General features: G+C 41.1%; 1 protein-coding gene across 6 annotated transcripts in view; it reads left to right on the top strand.

Moving 5' to 3' along the window:
* Window positions 1–20,578, top strand: part of tnrc6c1 (trinucleotide repeat containing adaptor 6C1) — an 80,850-nt gene extending 60,272 nt beyond the window's left edge. For 3 of the 6 annotated variants that reach the window (XM_056453783.1, XM_056453787.1, XM_056453788.1), the window contains 19 exons: window positions 703–3,075; window positions 4,124–4,318; window positions 4,590–4,753; window positions 4,862–4,939; window positions 5,135–5,192; window positions 5,269–5,417; window positions 5,536–5,667; window positions 5,834–5,977; window positions 6,071–6,190; window positions 6,336–6,419; window positions 7,764–8,010; window positions 8,430–8,594; window positions 8,709–8,897; window positions 9,291–9,440; window positions 9,683–9,784; window positions 10,282–10,497; window positions 13,504–13,577; window positions 13,672–13,811; window positions 13,897–20,578. In XM_056453783.1, coding sequence (XP_056309758.1) covers window positions 703–3,075; window positions 4,124–4,318; window positions 4,590–4,753; window positions 4,862–4,939; window positions 5,135–5,192; window positions 5,269–5,417; window positions 5,536–5,667; window positions 5,834–5,977; window positions 6,071–6,190; window positions 6,336–6,419; window positions 7,764–8,010; window positions 8,430–8,594; window positions 8,709–8,897; window positions 9,291–9,440; window positions 9,683–9,784; window positions 10,282–10,497; window positions 13,504–13,577; window positions 13,672–13,811; window positions 13,897–14,275 — 5,159 coding nt within the window. In that variant the 3' untranslated portion in view covers window positions 14,276–20,578. The remainder of the gene's footprint in view (window positions 1–702; window positions 3,076–4,123; window positions 4,319–4,589; window positions 4,754–4,861; window positions 4,940–5,134; window positions 5,193–5,268; window positions 5,418–5,535; window positions 5,668–5,833; window positions 5,978–6,070; window positions 6,191–6,335; window positions 6,420–7,763; window positions 8,011–8,429; window positions 8,595–8,708; window positions 8,898–9,290; window positions 9,441–9,682; window positions 9,785–10,281; window positions 10,498–13,503; window positions 13,578–13,671; window positions 13,812–13,896) is intronic. The other 3 variants (XM_056453784.1, XM_056453786.1, XM_056453785.1) reach the window with 3 other exon arrangements.
* The last annotated feature ends 285 nt before the right edge of the window (window positions 20,579–20,863 follow it).

Below are 20,863 nucleotides of genomic sequence, written 5' to 3'. Positions count from 1 at the left end.
TGATGATGATGATGATGATGATGATGATGACTCCAGGCTAGGACATGCATGTGAACCTGTACATACCGTTACTAGTGCATATGTTATTTATATATATATATATATATATATATATATATATATATATATATATATATATATATATATATATATATATATATATATATATATATATATATAATGTATGTATGTATGTATGTATGTATGTATGTATGTATATATATAAATATATATATATATGTATGTATATATGTATGTATGTATATATGTATATATATAAATATATATATATATATATATATATATATATATATATATATATATATATATATATATATATATGTATATATGTGTGCGTGTGTGTGTGCGTGTGTGTGTGTGTGTGTGTGTGTGTGTGTGTATGAATCATATATTTTGTCTTTTGTAACCACAGCTATAATGCGGAATCCATTTTTTTGCAGTTTTTTTTTAGCATTTTTTTTTTCTAATTGTGGAATTTTGTGTATGTGTAATACTATATTTGCATCTATATTTGTATGATTTATTTATTTATTTGTTTTATTATTTTAGTACTACAAATACAATTAGAATACAATATAAAAGTCCCTTGTTTTGAGTCACTTAATAAATAAATGAAAATGATATGCATTACATGCATTGCATTGTATTAAATACTTTCTTTTTCTCCTTTTCCTTCTGTAGAGCTGCCCCCGCAAAGTGGCCTGGCAGCGCATTATGAGAATATACCCCCCAGTCGCAGTGCCACTACAGCCTCTACTAACAGCTGCGGCAGCTGGGATCCACTGATTATTGACGAGCGCGATACGGAGGCTTGGCCTTCAATTTCATGCAAAGAAAGCCACGTTCCTGCAGGATGCCCTTTGGACACTGAAAGTATCAGTGACATCAGCAGCATGAGCATGGCCACAGGAGCTGGCCAGCAAGGCCATTTCTCTGCCAATCACCCAAGCAAAGCCAATGCCAGCCACTCAGGAGGTCTGCTCTCTAGTCAGGGTGGGGCCAGCCGAGGCTGGGGCTCTGGCCAATCTCCTGCCAGTGGAGAAGGGAAGAATGAAGTCTCCAGCACATCAGTGGGAGCCAGGGGTTGGGGCTCCTCTAACTTTAACTTGAACTTAAACCCTAACGCCAACCCCTCTGCCTGGCCAGTTCTAGGTCATGAAGGGTCTGGCATGGGTGGCGGCAGCTCAGGGGGTAGCAACCCTCCTCCTAATCTCTGTAGCCCACCGGGCACTCTGCCCAGCCAGGGCTCTAGCAACAGTGGCAGTATAGGTGGTCCCAATGGAAACTCTGCAAGTAATGGTGGCAGTGGCAATGGCAGTACCACATGGGGTAGTATTGTGCCCAGTGACTCCTCAGAGCCACACTCCACCCCATCCACGAATGTGTCTTTCAGCTCTGAACCTCAGAACCTTAACACTGATGGACCAAATCACACTAAGCAGGAGCCCAGAAGTCCTGGTCACAGCCTGTCAAACTGGGGGGTTGGACCTCCAGGCATGGGCTCATTTGCTCAATCCCAAGGAGGATCCTCGCAGGTCAACGGGGATAGAGAACCTATTTGGGGTAATGGAGATGCCAAGTCTGGTGGTGGCTCAAAAGACTCTGATTGGGACTCAGGGCACTGGGTACAAGGAGGGGCCTCGGGCACTTCTGGCTGGGGACAAGCTGCCTCATCTGGTGACTGGGGTAAGCATTCCAACATTGATGCCAAAGGATGGAATTCTTCAGGCTCTCCCACCCAAGAACAGCAGCTAAATTCTTGGGTCCGTGGGCCCACTGCCCCAGCTAGTGAGGGAAGTAGTGACAGCATGGAATGCCATCCTCGCAGGAGGGATCACTCATCAAGAGATGAGACTTCTCCTATTCTGCCTGCCCAGGATATGGATCCTCGGGTTCTGTGCAACACAGGCTGGGGACAAACACCTGTGCGGCAGCACACTGCTTGGGAAACCGAAGAAGCTGCTCGCTCCAACCGCAAGAATGACATTGGAACTGAGACCTGGGGCTCGTCTTCAAATGCAGCCAATGTAGGACCAACATCTAATTCTGGCAGTGCCAACCCAAACTCAGGCACTACATCCAGACCTGACTCTGGGGGCAAGAGTGAAGGCCCCTGCCCTAGTACTGTAGCTGCACCTGGATGGGGCACAGCAATGTCATCACCCCAGCCTGGCTCTGGTTGGGCAGATACAACCAGCAGCAAGAAACCTTCAATTAGTCCTGGAGATTGGGGCAGCACCCCAGCTGGAGGCCCAGGAGGCAACTTGCAGAAAAGTGGTCAGACTTGGGGTTCAGAAGAGAAGTCTCCGACCTGGGAGGACAGTCACGCTAAAGCCAAACAACAGTGCTGGGTTGAGGGGCCTAAGTCTCACGGGTGGGGTAATGGACCTGGTGGAGAAAGTGGTTCTGGAGGAGAATGGGGTGAACCTGGAGATGGAAAGAAAAATGGTCCCTCCAGCTCTACCTGGCAGGGAGAGGGTACAGGCTTGAACGAGGGATCCAGGGGATGGACCAAGCCTTCTGCTGGAGTAGGAGGAAACTGGGGAGAAGCACAACGCCCCAGTGTGCCACCACAAGGATGGAATAATAAGCCTCAGGAGGGCACCAATGGCAATAGCACCGGTGGAAGCATGGGTTCTTGGGGAGGTCCTACCTCTGTAAAGCAGAGTTGCTCCGGATGGAATGGAGGAAATGGTGGAGGTGTTAAACCTGACCATACTGGAGATCCCACTGGATGGGAGGAGCCCTCTCCACCCTCCATCCGCCGTAAGATGGAGATCGATGATGGTACCTCAGTTTGGGGTGACCCAAGCACTTACAACAAAACAGTCAATCTCTGGGACAGGAATAACCCTGGAATGCAAGGCAAACCAGGACCTAGCAATGCCAACAATGTACCCAACAACCATCATCATCATTCCCATCATAATCAGCCTTCCATACAATCCCACAACCATGGAGGGCCAAACTCAAACAATAATCACATTTCTCCTGATAACGCTGGCCCACATCAAACAGGGCCACCTCACAATAGAACAACCCTTATGAATCCAGGTAAGAAACACAACTCTTTACTCTTTTATATTAAACTAGTTCACTAGTTATTTGTTATACTTTAGATTATTTTGTCATAATTAAAACGGGAGTAATGCTATAGTAATAGTGTTTGCATTCTGTCTATGAGTGAAGTTCAACATATTATTTAAGCCAGGATGAAGTGTGTAATTAGAGTTGGGCTGCCATCTGTGGGGAGTATCAGTAGGCCTCAGCAGGATACTTGGAACAAGCCCGGCGCCCTCTGCTGTTTCTGTGTAGATTTGCACTCCTTTTGCCAAAGCTGTGTTTAAGATGGCATCCTCAAATGTCCCCTGTGCCAAGAACTAAACAGACATTTAATATTGCAGCATACTATTCCATTTAAGACAGAGGATCTTTTTTTTATTCCAATTTGGATTACAGTTGTTAGAATTATGATGTAATTTGTCGAGGAAATATTGTAAAAAATGGAAAACTGTGCAAGTATACCAGTTTAAGTTCAATTTGATTGCATTTCAAAATATTAACTAAATTGTAAGTTTTTGAATTGATTTGATTAAAACTATAAACATTGTACAGGTTTGACATTAGTGTTTTCATATTCTGTGTGCTCAAAGCAATAAAATGAGTTGTCATAAATCTAAAGATCATTTTAAGAGATGTAAACAAAAACAATGGTCCCAACGTGTTTCCTGTTTTCATTTTTAATTTTGTAAGCTTTCGAGAACCCAAAAAGAGCCACATATTAATGAATAATGTTATGACAGCTGTTTTAACATCAAGTTATGATTGAATTGCCTCTTTTTACAGTTATGAAATTTGATTATTTTGGAAATGTTCAATGGCCAATGACATGACCACATTGAAATGGTCTATATAAAGGTGTAGTCATATAATTAAAAATACCTAGGTATACTGTAAAAATGCCAGAATATGATGATATGCTTTTGGTCATGCCCCCCAGATCTATGTATTGCACGACACCTGTCTCGTTATTGTTTAGCTATGTAGAAAAGAGTAGAGAAAACCCTGAGTTTGTCCTGAAGTTTGCCGTTTTCTTATGCAGGATGGGGAGAGATGACAAATGCCCATTCAAAACCTGAGCCCTCATGGGGAGAGCCAGCAGCCCCTGCTGCAAGTGTGGACAATGGCACTTCAGCATGGGGCAAACCCCCAGGTAGCTGTGGCAGCTGGGGTGATAATGGCCCTGAGGTCTATGGCCGAGGCAATGGACCCCCTGGATCTGCCCCCAGCAAACCTGGTTAGTTTAAGTTTTATTATTCCTATTGCTTTAAATTGTTTTACAAGATTTAAAGGAATCACATGCAATAATAATGCTGTTGCATTTGAGTGGTGGATGACATCAGTGTTGGTCAGGTGCTAGTTATCAGAGCTTTGAATGTGTAACAACAGGGCCCCCTGTTGTTGTAAAAATAGACTGCAGGATTGTACAGGTTATTTAAATTAAGCAAAAAGGTCAGTTTCTTTTGTTTGTTACCCTGGCTAATTAAGAAACAACTTTTTTCCTCCAGCCCCCAAATCTATGCAAGATAGTTGGGGAGGTGGTGATGACATGGGCATGTCTGCAGGGCAATGGGAGCAGGATGAGGGTGACATGTGGAACAACACTGCATCTCAGGAGAGCAACTCCTCCTGCAACTCCTGGGGCAACCCACCGAAAAAGGGCCCACCAAAGGTAAAACAACATTATGTGATTGTTATATTTATATAATAGATTTATGCTGGAGTCCATCACAATACAGTACATGCTTCAGATAGAGCTCACCTCTCTCTATTTTTTAAGGGAAAAGTCACAAACAAACAGGATGATACCTGGATAATGAATCGTCTTATCAAGCAGTTGACTGACATGGGCTTCCCCGTGAGTACTGCTTATATTTCATTAAGAAGCATTTCTCCATCTGCATGTTTGACTGTTGTCCCTAAAATATATTTTGCGATACTGACTGGCTAATTGTGCACAATTTTCATGTGGCCAATTACAAAAGTATTCACTTTTTTTAATTAATCTTGTTACAAATATTTATTCAGATTGGTGTCTATTTTGCCTTTGTAGAGAGACCCTGCAGAAGAGGCTCTTAAGAGCAACAACATGAACTTGGATCAGGCCATGAGTATGTTTTATACCTTCAAAATCTTTAATTCCTTTAAGAACGTTTTTACTAGAATATTGTGTTTGTTGTGTTGTAGGCGCCCTGTTGGAGAAGAAGACGGAACTAGATAAAAGGGGGATGGGAATGTCTGACTACAACAACGGCCTAGTCAATAAACCAATGGGCTGTAGGCCTTCAGTCATTTCCAAAGAATCCTCCTCAGATCGACCCCCTTTCCTGGACAAGGTATATCCTACTTATAAAAAAAACAAAATCAGCTCATGGTTTTTGCATCTAAAAGACTTTGCAATGCAGTGCGTTTTGTTTGTCTTTGATATTTAGTTTTTTGTTCTTTCCTCTTTAGGATGCTGGGCTAGCAGATGATGCCCAAACCTCACCGTTTATGCCTTCTCCGAGCCTGAAGCTCCCAATGGGTAGTGCTGCACTCCCTGGCCAGAGCCTAGGAGTTGCCATGCAAAACTTGAACAACAGACAGGTGAGTCTGAGGATCCATGCTCAGTTTTTATAACTGTTGTTTTATCAGTGTGTGTATATTTCATCTTTTCAATTTGATTTCAATCTGAAAATATTCAAACGTCATATTTCTGCATGCCTTTGTGAAGTCAGATTCCCAATGAGATGGATTGTGTGTGTTTGTGCAGATGCAGAGTGGAGTGTTTGGTAGTAGCGGAGCAGCACAAGCCCGGGCCCTGCAGCAGCAGCCTCCTCCCCAGCCGTCAGTGCCACCTCTCAACTCGTCCCAGCCTAGTCTACGCGCTCAAGTGCCTCAGTTTCTCAGCCCTCAGGTGTGCAAACAGGCTTGGAGACAAGTGGTTTTGTACTGTTTTGTACGCTGGGCTCACTAGGTATTAATATCGCATCTCCCCCATCTCTGACAGGTTCAAGCACAGCTTTTACAGTTTGCAGCAAAAAACATTGGTCTCAACCCTGCACTTTTAACCTCACCAATAAACCCTCAGCATATGACCCTGTTGAACCAACTTTATCAGCTGCAACTGGTGAGTTCCAGTCTTTTTGGACATATTGTTAATACTGTCATCTGTAATTAAACTAAGATATTGTTTTTTTATGTGCCACTATGCAATCTTGCATTTAACTCTTAATTTGTTATTGTAATGTAAATATGCCACTTTGGTTTTGCAGGCGTACCAGCGTTTACAAATTCAGCAGCAGATGTTGCAGGCACAGCGCAGTGTTTCTGGCCCCATCCGACAGCAAGAGCAGCAAGTAAGTCGTCCTATTAGTGAAGAAGCTCTTAATGTAGATTCCTAGGGTTCCCACTGTCATGGAGTTTTTGGAATATTGTGTTTTTTAAAGGTCCAATCCAGACATTGAATATAATATAATATAATATAATATAATGTAATATAATATAATATAATATAATATAATATAATATAATATAATATAGTTTAATATAGTATAATATAATATAGTTTAATATAATATAATATTCTGTAATGTAATGTAATGTATAATATAATAAATACACACATATAGTGGTGTGAAAAGGGGTTTGCCCCTTACTCATTTTTTTCAATCATCTGATTTTTTTTTTTAATTGATCGAAAATTAAATTAAACAAAGTGTGACAAACATGCACAAAAGAAGTATAAACAAAGTAAGAAATAAATAAATAAATAACATTTACATCACTATCTATATATATCTTTTTCTTTTTTTCAGCTATATTATATTCATTTTATACACATATACACTTATTTAACCACACATTTACATGCCAATTTGCACATAACAGCTGCACATATAATGTTGTATGTAGTAATAAACACGTACATACACTTGTCAATCTGTATATTTGCACTCACTACTTACTTCTATTTTTTTAAATATATTTATTATCTGTTTTTTGTCCTGTCTCTGTTATCCTGTTGCACTGTAGAAGCTCTGTCACGAAAACAAATTCCTCGTATGTGTGAACATACCTGGCAATAAAGCTCTTTCTGATTCTGATTCTGATTCTTTGCACATTGGTAATCAACTTGTAGCCACTTAAGTCAAATCCAGTCACCAGACTGTACATGTTAGCTAAGCTAAACCTGTCAGGTAATATACATTTTAAGAGTTTTGGCTCCCAAATGTACTATAAAGTAGTTGACAGAAAAGCTAAATATAATGTTTGTAAACTGCTATCTAGCTTTCAAACATGGGAGATGGAGCAATTCACAGCCACACAAACAGCAAGTACTTCAGATTTTTGTTTTGAAAAATGTTAGGGTAAAAGATCTATTGTTGTTCTTACAGTGGGTATTAATGTCATGCTAAATTATTTACTTACCAAAGCCATCCTAATATTATAGTTTTATTATAACATATAATGTTTTAATATAATATCGGTAATGTATGAGCACAACAGCAGCCTGTTTTTACATTCATTAGATTACATTCATGCGTTCATCAGCTTTTTTAGTCAGTGAAATATCAGGCAACTTAATATTTAGCTTAATGGGGAATCCTGTGATTCTGTCTTATTTTGTCAATATCACTTTTAAATCTTAACTTTTCTAAAGCTGTGTAGTGTAGTCTGCTCACAAGCATATTATCTTGCAGGTTGCACGTACAATCAATAACATGCAGCAACAGATCCAACAGCACCAGCGGCAGCTGGCTCAGGCTCTGCTGATGAAACAACAGCAGCAGCAGCCACCCCCCTCACACCCGGGCCTGCATCCCAGTGCAGGCAAATCAGCTCTGGACACATTTCCATCCCACCCCCAGGCCTCCAGCCTCTCTGTTTCCGACCTTCAGACCAAAGAGCCGCAGTCTTCTCCAAACTCCTTCTCACCCTATCCTATTTGTAAGTTACAAATCCTTTTATTGTGTTTTCTGTTCAGTCAATGTTTTTTAAACCCTGTAAAAGTCATGTACATTTGCTTGTGGAGTTATTTTATGATTTCTTGTTCTATGTATTTCTCAAATTCAGTCATTGAAACCCTCTTCCTAAAATGTTTTTTGTTTAAGATGATTAAAACATTACAGTAGTGTCAGTCTAGTATTAATGCATGACCATTTGCATTGGGTTTTTGTCAAGACACTGCCCTCTTATTGTGTCATATTTTACTTTTGTGTTTGTGCTCATTGCATGTATTAAATGTATTTAATGTGTGAAAGCTTTACTTGGTCATAAAAGTTTTGGTATTTTATCTTACTTGCCAAATTCAGTTGTTCAGAAGCTAATTTAACCTCTCTCAATGCTTGCTAATGTGCTTTCTGTAGCTGGATTAAACCCTAACATGAATGTAAACTGCATGGAAGTGGGTGGCCTGTCCATTAAGGATTCTCCTCAGCCTCAGTCACGCCTGTCACAGTGGACACACCCAAACTCCATGGACAACCTCTCTGGCAACTCCTCCCCAATGGAGCCCAACTTCAACAAGCATGGTACACTGCGTTTTTTTTGTTATAAGTAAACCTGTTATACCATAGTATTCAATAGCAGACCTTATACTGATGAAATTCCTTGTATTCTCTGTCATTTTTACCTATTTTATACAGGTGCCATCTCTGCAGGCCCAAGTTTGGGTCCCCCTAGTAAGCCACCACTGGATGACTCCTACAGTCCATACAATCTGATTTCCAGCTCAGATTCTCCTGCCAGCCCCCTGGCCCCTCACGATAGCTGGGGCCAGGGAAAGAATGCCAATGACAAGATCTCCAATGGGACCAATGTTAACTGGCCTCCAGGTGAATTAAGTGTTATGTCAGAAGTTAGAGAATTTTAGATACTTGGCAAAATAGCTTAATCTTATTACACTGGGTTAAACATATATATATATATATATATATATATATATATATATATATATATATATATATATATATATATATATATATATATAAAGTACCAGGTGACTGATAACCATAAGTATTGAATTATTTATAAATTCTTGTAATATTAATTGAAAATTGCTGGAGTTATTAGTACATATTTTACATTTTTGGCTGCTGAGAAAGTTTGAGAATCTCTAGTTTGGAAGATTTCTATTTAATAACAAAGACAATCACACATTGTTAAATGTGTCCAAATACCGAGTGTAATGTCTCATATATTAATCTGTTTTTAATAATATCCCTCAGAGTTTTGTCCAGGAGTGCCATGGAAAGGACTGCAGAATATTGACCCAGAGACAGACCCAAATGTGACTCCAGGGAGTGTTCCCAGTGGGCCCACCATCAACACCAACATTCAGGATGTGAACCGCTACCTGCTGAGGGACAGGAGTGGAGGTAAGAGGATCAACCATTTTTCCCCTTCAAAAATCTAACTTTTTTCAAAAGTCTTCCTGTGACACTGTAGTCACAAAAGCCGAAATAAATCTTGTGGCATCACAGTTTAATCATTTTAGATTTTCTGAAAGGGCCTTTGTATTGTAATATTGTTTTTTATTTTCACAAACCACATTTTTTTCTACATGCATTATTTTGCTGATTTCCACTTTGAATTCTTGCCTGCTTGGGACACGTCGTAGGTTCCACCCCAACTTCCTCACAGGGCGAGGCTCTGCCTCCCTCCAGCGATTGGCCAGTCACTAGCTCTTTCAGTCTGTCCTCTCCCGAGGCAGACAGCACAGGTACAACTCCCAGAATCCCCTTCCTGCCCTCAAAACACTCCTCATCTCACTCTTTTCTTACCGCTTGGTGTTCAACCTAGCATGGGGTCCCAAACAGTGGTCAAACTCCTGTTTATCTAGTGCATCTGACTCCAGTGTGGCCCTTTCCCCCATAGAGAGCTCTGTCCCACCTACATTCATCTGTACATCCCCTCAGTGGTGTTAGTCACGCTCTGTCCCTTTGTGCGGCATGGTCACTGACTATATGTTATTTTTGTGAGGTGGAAGTGGTGAGCGGACGTTCTTTTTTTGTGAGGCATGAAATCTAATGTCACATATTGACCTGGAGCCTCTCTTTCCTGTTTGTGGTGGCGCCTCAGTGGCTATAACGGCAGTGAATTTACCTTTCACCAGTTTACTATGTCTAATTCTGAGGTGCAGAGGAAGTCATGTCTGTTAGCATTCTTTGTGTTTCCTGTTTCTTGCTTTTTTGACGCATTCACATCTCTGCTATACAGGCAAGCTGTCTGACATGAAGTCCACTTGGTCCCCGGGGCCCATCTCGCACACCCAGGCTTCTCTATCTCATGAGCTTTGGAAAGTCCCACAAGGGCCCCGCAACACGACAGCTCCCACACGACCACCTCCAGGCCTGACCAACACCAAGCCCTCGTCCACATGGGGCGGAAACGCTCTTGGCCTGGTAGCTGGCTGGAGCAGCTCCTACTCCTCAGGTGTGTATGTGTGAAAGCTGCAGTTTAATTGCTGGCCGGATATATGCTTGTGCAGCTATTCTTAGGCAAACATGCAGGCGTATCTAAACAGCAGTTGAATGTTCAGTTGACTGTTCTTTGTGGGTGTGATGAGGTGAGGATTAGGACGGTTTGAGCGCTTGTGATCACGCGCTCTGATGGCGTAGCAAACGTGGTGTTTTGTGGTCTCACATACACTAGTCAACATTTCCACACTGTTGCTTGATCATACTTCACTGACATTTAACTGAAGCGCAGTTGTTTACTAGACTTCTTGCCATTTGAAAATGGTATTTTAAACAATTCAACAATTCAAATGCTTTACTTTATCTCTCATGTCTCTCCAAACTAGGGGCTAAATGACTTAAGATTCGTTTTTTTACTTTTATGTGATTAAAGTCTGATCAACGTTGACTAGCGATTGGTGACATCATCAACATTGTTTTGCAAAATGCTGTCAGACAGCTTATTACTCCTAGCAAAAACAATGCAACATTAGCACCGACTCATTTTAGTGCGAAATAAATGCACAGTCAACACACTGCATGATTCACTAGCAATGCAACAATAACACTGACTAATCTTAGTGCAGAATGAATGCAGTCAACACATTGAGCACTGCACATTCCACCAAGAATGTAACATTACAAATATTTTGAGTGCAAAAGTAATGCCTATTGCATACCATTGTCAGCTCATAGAACACTAATACATATCAACTGATTTCTTAACAACATACATTCATTTTCTTTCAGCTTAGTCCCTTTATTTATCAGGGGTCGCCACAGCAGAAAGAACCGCCAACTTATCCAGCATATGTTTTACGCAGCGGATGCCCCTCCAGCTGCAACCCAACACTGGGAAACACCCATACACTCTTGCATTCACACACATACACTATGGCCAATTTAGCTTATTCAGTTCACCTGTATCGCATGTCTTTGGTCTGTGGGGGAAACCGGAGCACCTGGAGCAAACCCACGCGAACACGGGGAGAACATGCAAACTCCACAAACACAGGGAGTGGGGAGCGTTGGTTTGGAATGACACATTTCTTCTGGGACAGGCTGATATGCTGTGATTGGACTGACAGGATGTGCTCGTGCCAGAGGAATTCAAAAAAGGACAGCTTGTCTCATCAGTTTATAGTAAAATACACAGAAATGCCAACTGACCCAGCCGGGGCTCGAACCAGCAATCTTCTTGCTGTGAGGCGACAGCGCTACCCACTGTACCACTGTGACGCCCTTTCTTAACAACATTACTTGCAAAACACCAAATTCGGACTGTTCTCTTTGCTTAACCATTCCATTTTGTGCTGATCCAGTCCAGCCAGCAAGTAAACTATTTTGCATGGTGGTGCTGATAAAGGAACTCTTTTGAATGTAATGCAAAGTGTAATGTAAACGATTCAGTTCAATTTAGGTTTATTTCTGTAGCGCTTTTATAATGCAGATTTGGATGTTATTTTGGAGCTCTTTCTGATATTTATTTTATTGAATAACTGGAAGTAATTAAATAAATAGCACATTTCTGTCTAGTCCGCTATAGAGAAACTGGCATTCACATACTCAGGCACTCTACAAGTTCAGAACGATTGTCTAATCTTGCCTTGAATGATACACAAGCTATAAAATTTGTCTCACCTGTGTGTTGCAGTTTATTCACAAAATGTTCCAGTGTCAATCCTTTGCAGAAGACAACAAATATCATTACCTTTCCAGCATGAATGAGATGGCTAGCATCTGCTTTATGGTATATGCATTGGGCGATCTAACTTGCTGACACTGAAATTTTGCTGAAATTACCCAGCAGGTCCCTGACCAGTCCTTATGTGTAATGCTGCCATGTTGTTCATGTCAAAAATCACATGATCTGTGCAGCATGACTATTCAACATCAATCATAGAGCATTAACGTTAACCAGTACTCCCTACATCAAACACAATGCTGCTTTTTTTCCTTGCTATAAAAGTGAACAGTAACCAGTAGTTCCTAAGCATCAAGAAAAATAAGGGTGAAACCGTATTAAGGCCCAATCTCAATTCTATTTTTGTACCCCTACCCCTTTCCCTTGGCACATGAAACAGAGTGCGAAGGGGAAGGACTTCAAAATTTACCCCTAAGAAATGGGTCACCACTACAACACCTGCACACGTCATCATATGTCATCGTGAGCTCTTACTTCATATGAGATGGACGATCGCGACTGCTGTAGTTTTTCCAGTTTTTGTTTTGTTTTCTATCTTCAGGAAACCACTGAGGGCATATATCATGTTACATAATGATCTAATGTGGAAATAAGATTGTAACTATACTGCACATTAACACAGTGGGCATATTCATCAATGTATACACACAAAAACAGCATTAACATTATAGCAGACACTGTAAAAAGCTCATTCCCAGCCACTAGACTTTTCTGACAGGGTATTCCAGTGTCATTGAGTGAATGTTGTAGGACTGCTATACAGGAGTTATTATTATAGATTATAGATTGCAAAATTTAACATTTTTTTATTTTAGCGCTTTTTTTTAAAGCATGATGGTGAAACATGAACGTGGTTATGAATGTATTGAAACATATACTTGTTTGTTGTAAAAATTCGTAATAATGACAAAAAAAACTATTTGAGGATCTACTTACTTCCGGCTACAGCTACGCAGCCGTTGTAGCAGGTGTATTCTGGGAACTTTTCTTACCCCTTGGTTTCGAGCGTGGTCCTGAAAAATCTCAGTTTGAAGGGGTATCTACCCCTTCCTTTTAATCCCTCCAAGCTAAAGAGAATTGGTACACCCCTACCCCTTCACGTGAATGCGCAAAACGAGGGGTAGGGGTAAGGGGAAGGGCTAAGTAGTAGGATTGGGATTGGACCTAAAGTTCTGGGTATCTAACAGCTGTCGAGTGCTTTAAAGTTCAACTTTTTTTATGAAGGATTTGGTGTGTTACTGTGGTATAAATGTTTTAAGCATTCTTTCTCTATCCAAGTAGGTACCACGTGGAGTACAGACAGCTCCAGCAGGAGCACTAGCTGGTTGGTTTTGAGAAACCTCACACCTCAGGTATCATTAAGGCTACTGTTAAGTTCATTATCTTCATTCTTGGTTAATCGTGTACAAAGTTATATTTCTGCTCGTTCTCTTCTGTGATGTTTAGATCGATGGTTCAACACTCCGGACACTGTGCATGCAGCACGGCCCGCTCATTACATTCCATCTCAACCTGACACAGGGCAATGCTGTGGTCCGCTACAGTTCTAAAGAGGAGGCTGCCAAAGCCCAGAAATCCCTACACATGTGCGTCAATCTTTCCTTCATTGTTTTTAAGCAGTTGTTCTCAGCTGTATGATCTCGATATGATTTTTAAATGCTTTGTTTTTAGGTGTGTTCTGGGAAACACCACTATACTGGCAGAGTTTGCTGGAGAAGAGGAGGTGAACCGCTTCTTTGCACAGGGTCAGTCCCTTACACCCACCACCAGCTGGCAGGCCAACCCTGGCACCAATCAAACGCGGCTGGGAGGCGGAGGGACGGCGGCCACGCACCCCATCGGCCACTGGAATAGCGGTAGTCTGGGAGGAGGAGGAGGGGCCGGGACGGGGTCTGGCGGAAAGGCGAGCAACGAGCTGCTGTGGGGGGGTGTACCGCAGTACTCCAGCCTGTGGGGGCCACCCAGCGCTGAGGATGGCCGAGTTGTCGGCAGCCCCACCCCAATCAATACGCTGCTTCCTGGAGACCTGCTGAGCGGAGAGTCCATGTGAGAGTGCCAAGCGCTCGACCCCCTACGGCAGCGAAATATGAAACTTCACGAGCAAAAACCAAGCAAATCATTTGGCGATAATCAGCGTCAGTGGAACTGTGAAAACCAAGAGACAGGAGGCTGAGGCCACACTTGCATAAAGGCTGCTGACCTTCTTCCTTTTCTTTTGTTTTTGTTTTGCGTCTTTTCATTGGTGTTCATTTGGCTTGGGTTGCAGTATTCTACAGACTTCTTACGAAGAATAGGGACTAAAAGAGAAGTGAACCTTTAATAACTGAAACCAGTGTGAAAGTGTATTTTACTATAAACTGATGAGACAAGCTGCCATTTTTTTGAATTCCTCTGGCACGAGCACATCCTGTCAGTCCAATCACAGCATATCAGCCTGTCCCAGAAGAAACGTGTCATTCCAAACCAACGCTCCCCACTCCCTGTGTTTTGGACTGGATCCATGGCTTTTTTTCAGTTGTCATTTGGATTGTTTGGATTAATTAACAGCACTAAACTTTAGCCTTAACTGCTGATCAGTCCCGCTCCACTCGAACTCTGAAGAAACTCATTTTGAGAATTGCACATTTTCTCATTTCTGAGCCAGGACTGTCAATGGGTTTGATCTCATTCACACATTTGTCCTTCCTGTTTCCCTCGGTTGCCATCCTGTCCTTGTTACTCTGGAAAGGATGGACAGGTATCTGACCGCTCTGCACATTTATTCTTGAGCTGAGAGAACACGTTGAGGACTACACAAACCACTGCTCATGAAAAACTGTACAGACAAACTGCTTTTCTCTCTTTCATTTTCCTAAGCAACCTCATTCTATCAAAAAATATAAGCCCTCATTGTTGTTTGTCTGACGTGCAATATATGCCACAGACTCTTCCGTCCATTTGTACGCAGTGCTTTTTTGCCGGCAACCGGTAGGAGCTTGCCTGGGGACGGGGGAAATCAAAGACTTGTCTCCTGCCGTGTCCACCAAGCGTGGGACTGAACAGAAGAGGACTCTCTCAGTGTGTAAGCCCAATAGTGATGAAACATTCACAAGCACTTCCTCTACACACACTTAAGGACAATGTGTGACTACAGGGGCAACAGGGGCTTCAAACCAAATAAGAGGTGTTTTCTTGTAACCCAGTAGACAAAGTGCATTTTTTTTGTTGTTGTTGTATTTGGTACAAAGGTATGGAAGGAAGAAGGCGTGGTTTCTTCATAGCACTTAGCAAGAGCATCAAGCTCCGACTTCAATGCCAACAAATTACACATGGATGTGTGAAACTGACAAAAAGCAACGATGAAAAGCAATCTACCGAACTTCTCCTCCATGCTCCTTTTTGAACTTTGAACGGGTTTTGCCGTTTCTTTTCTTCTTCTTTGTCATCTTCTTTCCACGGTCTCTCGACTTTGAAATCAGACATTTCGAAAATGGTAGCAAAGGATGTCTGATGAGGAAAGAAACACCACAACAAGACTGAACGCTCACGTTTTTTTTCTTGGAGATGATATATATCAAAGTAAATATCACTGTTACAGTACTCCAAAATCATTAGCCTTTTTGTCTGGAGATGCTAGACGTGTAATGTTTCTAATGGATTCTGTGGGGCCCCCTGCCCTGGCGGCCCTGCCTACCTGTATGATAAGTGTGGCCATTGAGTGCCTATCTGCTGTGGCACCTCGGGTGCCCACGCTCTGACTTTTGACCCGCTGTGCCAGGCCGGCACACCAGATGCCAGAACGGACCCACCTGGGCCGGAGCAGTGGCTCCATCAGACCTGGCCAATCAGTACGTACTACTACTGCGCCAGCACTCGACCTCGTCTCAACTTCACTCTCATAGACTCTTTTTCTCCCTCTCATGCAAAGATCACTTTAGCTGGAAGTGGACAGGTTTGTTTTATGTACTATTTTGGGTTTTTCCCTTCTGGAATTGCCAGTGTTCTTTTTATTTGACTTTTGTTTGTTCGGTCAACATTGCTGTTGTTATCTTCGTTGCTGTTGTTGTTGATGTTAAATCATCATTTTGCGCTTTTTTGTTTTTCAGTTTGTGTGTGTGTGTATGTGTGTGTGTGTATGTGTGTGTGTGTGTGTGTGTGTGTGTGTCAATGCAGTGGTCTCTATGGTAGCTGCTCTCACCAGCCCCTCTTACTGCGCATATGCAGAAACACTCTGACTAAGAGGCACACCTCAGTGTAAACGCCGACAATCGGCGTTGGCGATTGATATGAAATCACTCGTAGTGACGGAAATGGGTTGTTTTTTCAAAGACTGAACGCAAAGAAGAGTAGTTTGACGGTGCTCAGTTTGTCTTCTGCCTCTCCTCTGCACTTTCTTTCTGCCGCAGTCCTGCCAGGCCACACACTCACACTGGTGCTTTCGACAAAGGGCAGGCAGAGTACACTACTTTACCTGGTCGCCTCTTCTCACAGTAATAAACGCAAAACGATAATGGAGACTCGGCTCTCCACTTCTATGCAAAAGACAGGCCGAGAGGTGCAGTTCACGGCCTTCAGCTTCAGTCTGTAGTTCTCTCCAAGCCCACTCTGCAGCCCACCAGTTCATTGTGAGAAGGCAGCTTCTTCCAGCGTGGCCTAAAGTAAGAAAGCGGCCCGCTTCGTTTGAACAGATGACCAGGCCCTCACTGTTTACTCTCTGAATGATCTCTTACATTATGTACACGCAGTCTCAGGGCAGCCTCAGAGAACCCCAAACTGTTGTATCATTATGAGAAGGGCGCAAATGTGTGTTATTGCATTATCTTTCAATATGCTAAATATGTGGCCGAGTGGACTTGGAGAAGATTCACAGGAAGTCCCTTGTAATGTACCTAGTCTTATCGTTGACTTAACTGAGATGTGAATCTATTCGAGCGGGACTCCTTATTTCTTGAAATTTGATTTGTAAAGAGCACATGGAGACGGAGAGGTAGAATGCAGCTTGGCACCAAACAGACGGGTAGCACCTTGTCCCAGGTATCAAATATGTAGGCCTGGGAGGACTGCTGAGAATTAAACAGGGAATCCAGAATGTTTAGGTGCACTGTAGATGGTTCGCATTTGGGTACATCTTTTTTTTAAACCAAAAAAGGTTTATGTCTCGTTGTGATTATTGTTGTTACAAAAGGAAACTTTAATTCTGTAGTACACTTTTGACTGAAGTGCTTCTCTCTGCAAGCCTTTTGACGCCCCAATGTGGCGGACAGATGACTCTGGGGTTGCTGTATTGATGGTATTAAATTCTGTCCCGAAACGGTGCAGATTCTTTTTTATTTTTCGTCGTTTAACAGGTCCAGGTCCACTTGGACCTATTGTATCAGGAGACCTGGGGCACACACCAGTTGATACCAAGTCTTATAAAGGGGGGAATCTCCTTTCTGGAAGATTTTTCTTTTCTCTTTCATTTGTTTTGTTTTTAACTTCACACTCGAGTGACACTAGCAACAATCACTATTGCCTGTTTTTGAAGATATATATATATATACATATATATTTTTAACTGCCTTTCTCTAAGCTGTACTCGAGACCACAGATTGAAAAAAAAACAAAAAAAACGTCCAAAACATGTTTAAAATCCAGAGGAATGCCTGGCTGACTAGCTGGCTAGCTAACAAGTGCCCAGTCCTCCATTGTGGGCATACTAGGTCTTATCTATAGGACTAATGTACCCCAGCTCCATGAGAACGACTCAGATGCAACTTTGTGTAGATCGTACAAAATATGATGAGCTCTAAGAAACACAAATCCTCTTTCTTAGGGCCGTGGCTAGAATATGCACATGCTGGTTGATATACATGTACATCTGAAATCCTGTGTATGTATATGTAACTGGTTCTTTTCTTTTTGTTTTTACTTTGTTTTTAAAGCCCCCCGTTTCCTTCTCTTCATGAATTTACCTAGAAGATAAGACGCAAAAACATATCAAAATTATACAAATGAAAAAAAAAAACACACAAATACTTGAATCAAAAGAAGCGCCAATAATGTAATGTGAAGATTTTTTGTAATAGTTTTGTCATTCATACACTTCCAAGCTTTTTGATAACATGGGTTCAAACTGAACAACAACAAAACCTTATTAAAAAAATGATGAAAAAAATGTACAAAAAAACAAATACGAAAAAAAAAAATGCAAAACGACATCGGTTGTATGTGAGTGTTTGCACAAGATTGCGTGTACTGTATGACGGATGAATGCGATCGTCTGAGTGGACTCGAACCAACGTATGCTAGTGATAACAGTGGATTTGTTTGCGCCTTTTATGGTTTATTTTAAGCTTCTTAGACTTTTTGTCTTTCTTTTGTTGGCTAGTCAGAAATATATTCAGATGTGTATTGTTATTGTATTTGTTATTAGCTTTGTTATTAGAGTTGCACTGAGTGTCTGCTTCCCCTCATTCAGCTAATCGTACAGCATATTAAAGTACTAAGGGGACAAGGTGACAATTCATGTGTTAATGTTTACTCAAGGACTTATTGAGAAAAATAACAAGTGTGTTTTTTTATCTGTAATACGATTATCTACCTTATAGTGGCTTTTATTGTGGAATAATCCATGATAAAGAAATGGATTATTTTGAGTATTGCACCATTTTTGTTTTCAGATTATAAACAGAAGAGAAAAAAAAAAGCAAAATACTAACAAAAAAAAAAAGAAAAGAAGAAGTATATAAATATAAAATGTGGGGAAAAATCTTTTCGAAGAACTGTGGCCATAGATCGATGTAGAGGGACTCCCCATGTTACGCCGTGATGAGCTGGATAGACATCTGGAGAAGAGTTTCTTACAAGACTCATTTCAGAGGTGCCTACCTTTCTGGTTTGCTTATTATTATTTCTGTCGTCGTTGTCATTTAATGTTGGTTTCTGTTTTAGTTCTTTGCTCACTATCTATGTGCAAGGCCACCAACAGTTTACAAGCATTTCATGTTTTTTCTGAAGTTCAAGGAATGAAATTTTGCGATGGGATTGTAGTGTGAAGAAAAAAAAATCTAAAGGACAAACTTCCATCAACTGAATAACAAAAACACTTTACAGAATGAAGATTATTGTGCTACTTGCAGAACTCTGGGATTGATCAGTGTTGTCATGTTTGTGTTTTTGTTTTGTTTTGTTATGTTGGCAATGTTAGGTTCCTAGAATATCAAAGCCTGTACTTTTTTTTGGAAAGCAAAAAAAAAAAAAAATCCTTTTTTTGAAAAAAGAGAAAAGAAGACGTAATTGTTCACTATCTTGCACACACAAAAAAGTGGATCATGTCTCAGGAAGGCAAAGGTTCCAGAGTACCTACTCCACGCCATTTAATGTTTGTTTTTAGAGAAAGAGGATAACAGGAAAAAAAGAAAAGGAAAAAAAACAGAAGCACTGAAGGTTATGGATTTCAGAAGAAGAAAAATACCTTTGTTTCTAAATCCGTAGCAGTTACATATTTACCAAATAATGAACTCTTAATGAACTTTAAAAAATGGAGTGCTTTATATATAAATCTATATATTGAAATTGCTTTACATTTTAAACAAAATGATCAATGATTTTGATTGTTCAAATGACGGTGAAAGAACATACAAGTGCTGTATGTTCGAATCTTTATTGTATTTTCTTAACATGAGGTCCCTTCCTGTTGAAATCAGGACCATTGTGCATTACTATTTCTTTCCTCTTTGTCATTCTGTCTCTTGTTGGCGGGTATTGCATAATGAGAATCGAACGCGAGGGGTTTGGGGCAGGGGTTCTGTATCAATCTGATCGATTTAAAGAGATAAACGAAACAAGCTGGTTCATAAGGATCATGATCTATGCACAAGGGAGGGGGGGGGGGGTTCTTAAAGCCTCTGTGACCCATCTCTCATTGGGATTAGAGGGAATTTTGTTTCTTTTCTGTGTGTTCTTTTATTGTGCTCATTTTGCTCTGTCGTCTCCCTCCCCCACCGACCCCATCTTATTTCCCATGTTTCTTACATACAGTACATCGCCATGCTGTGTATTCCTAAACCAATGAACGTCTCATTCTGAAGCACTGTGGGGGTTTTTTTGTAGCCCATGACTTTCAAGGTTGTTCTTTCGTGTGAATGAGCGCGAGTGTGTGTTATACTGAATGAGTGCGGATGGAGAAATTGGGTTGCTTTGCCTTTTGATTTTAAATGTTAAGGAAAATGTATGTACTGAGGTTTTAAGAAGTCAGTGGCTTTTAATGTTTATTTCTCTCTCTTTACTCTTTCCTCATAGAATGTGATTGTTGACATGCACCGAAAAAAAATGTTTTGAACTATGGAGCTTCTTTCAAATTAATAAATTGCATTTTTGTTCTTGGCTGTAAGGAATTGGGTTTGGTCATTGCTGGTCAACATGTTGTGTTGCAATGATGTTACTGTTACCTTGAGACTATATTTAGGGGCATTATAATAGCATTGCACCTGCTGCAGCCATGGTACTACAGTAAATGTATTATTATTATTATTTTTTTTTGCTAATGGACTAATCCGAATTAATGGTATGTGCCAAGTTAAGCTAAAAGTGATCCCACCAGACCCGAAATTCAGCTGAATTGATTCCAAATTATTACACCCAACGGTTTAGCTCTAGGGCAGTTGTAAAATTATTT

Source organism: Danio aesculapii, chromosome 3, assembly GCF_903798145.1.
Source record: "Danio aesculapii chromosome 3, fDanAes4.1, whole genome shotgun sequence".
Taxonomy (NCBI): domain Eukaryota; kingdom Metazoa; phylum Chordata; class Actinopteri; order Cypriniformes; family Danionidae; genus Danio; species Danio aesculapii.
This window is presented reverse-complemented; position numbering and strand designations above follow the sequence as displayed.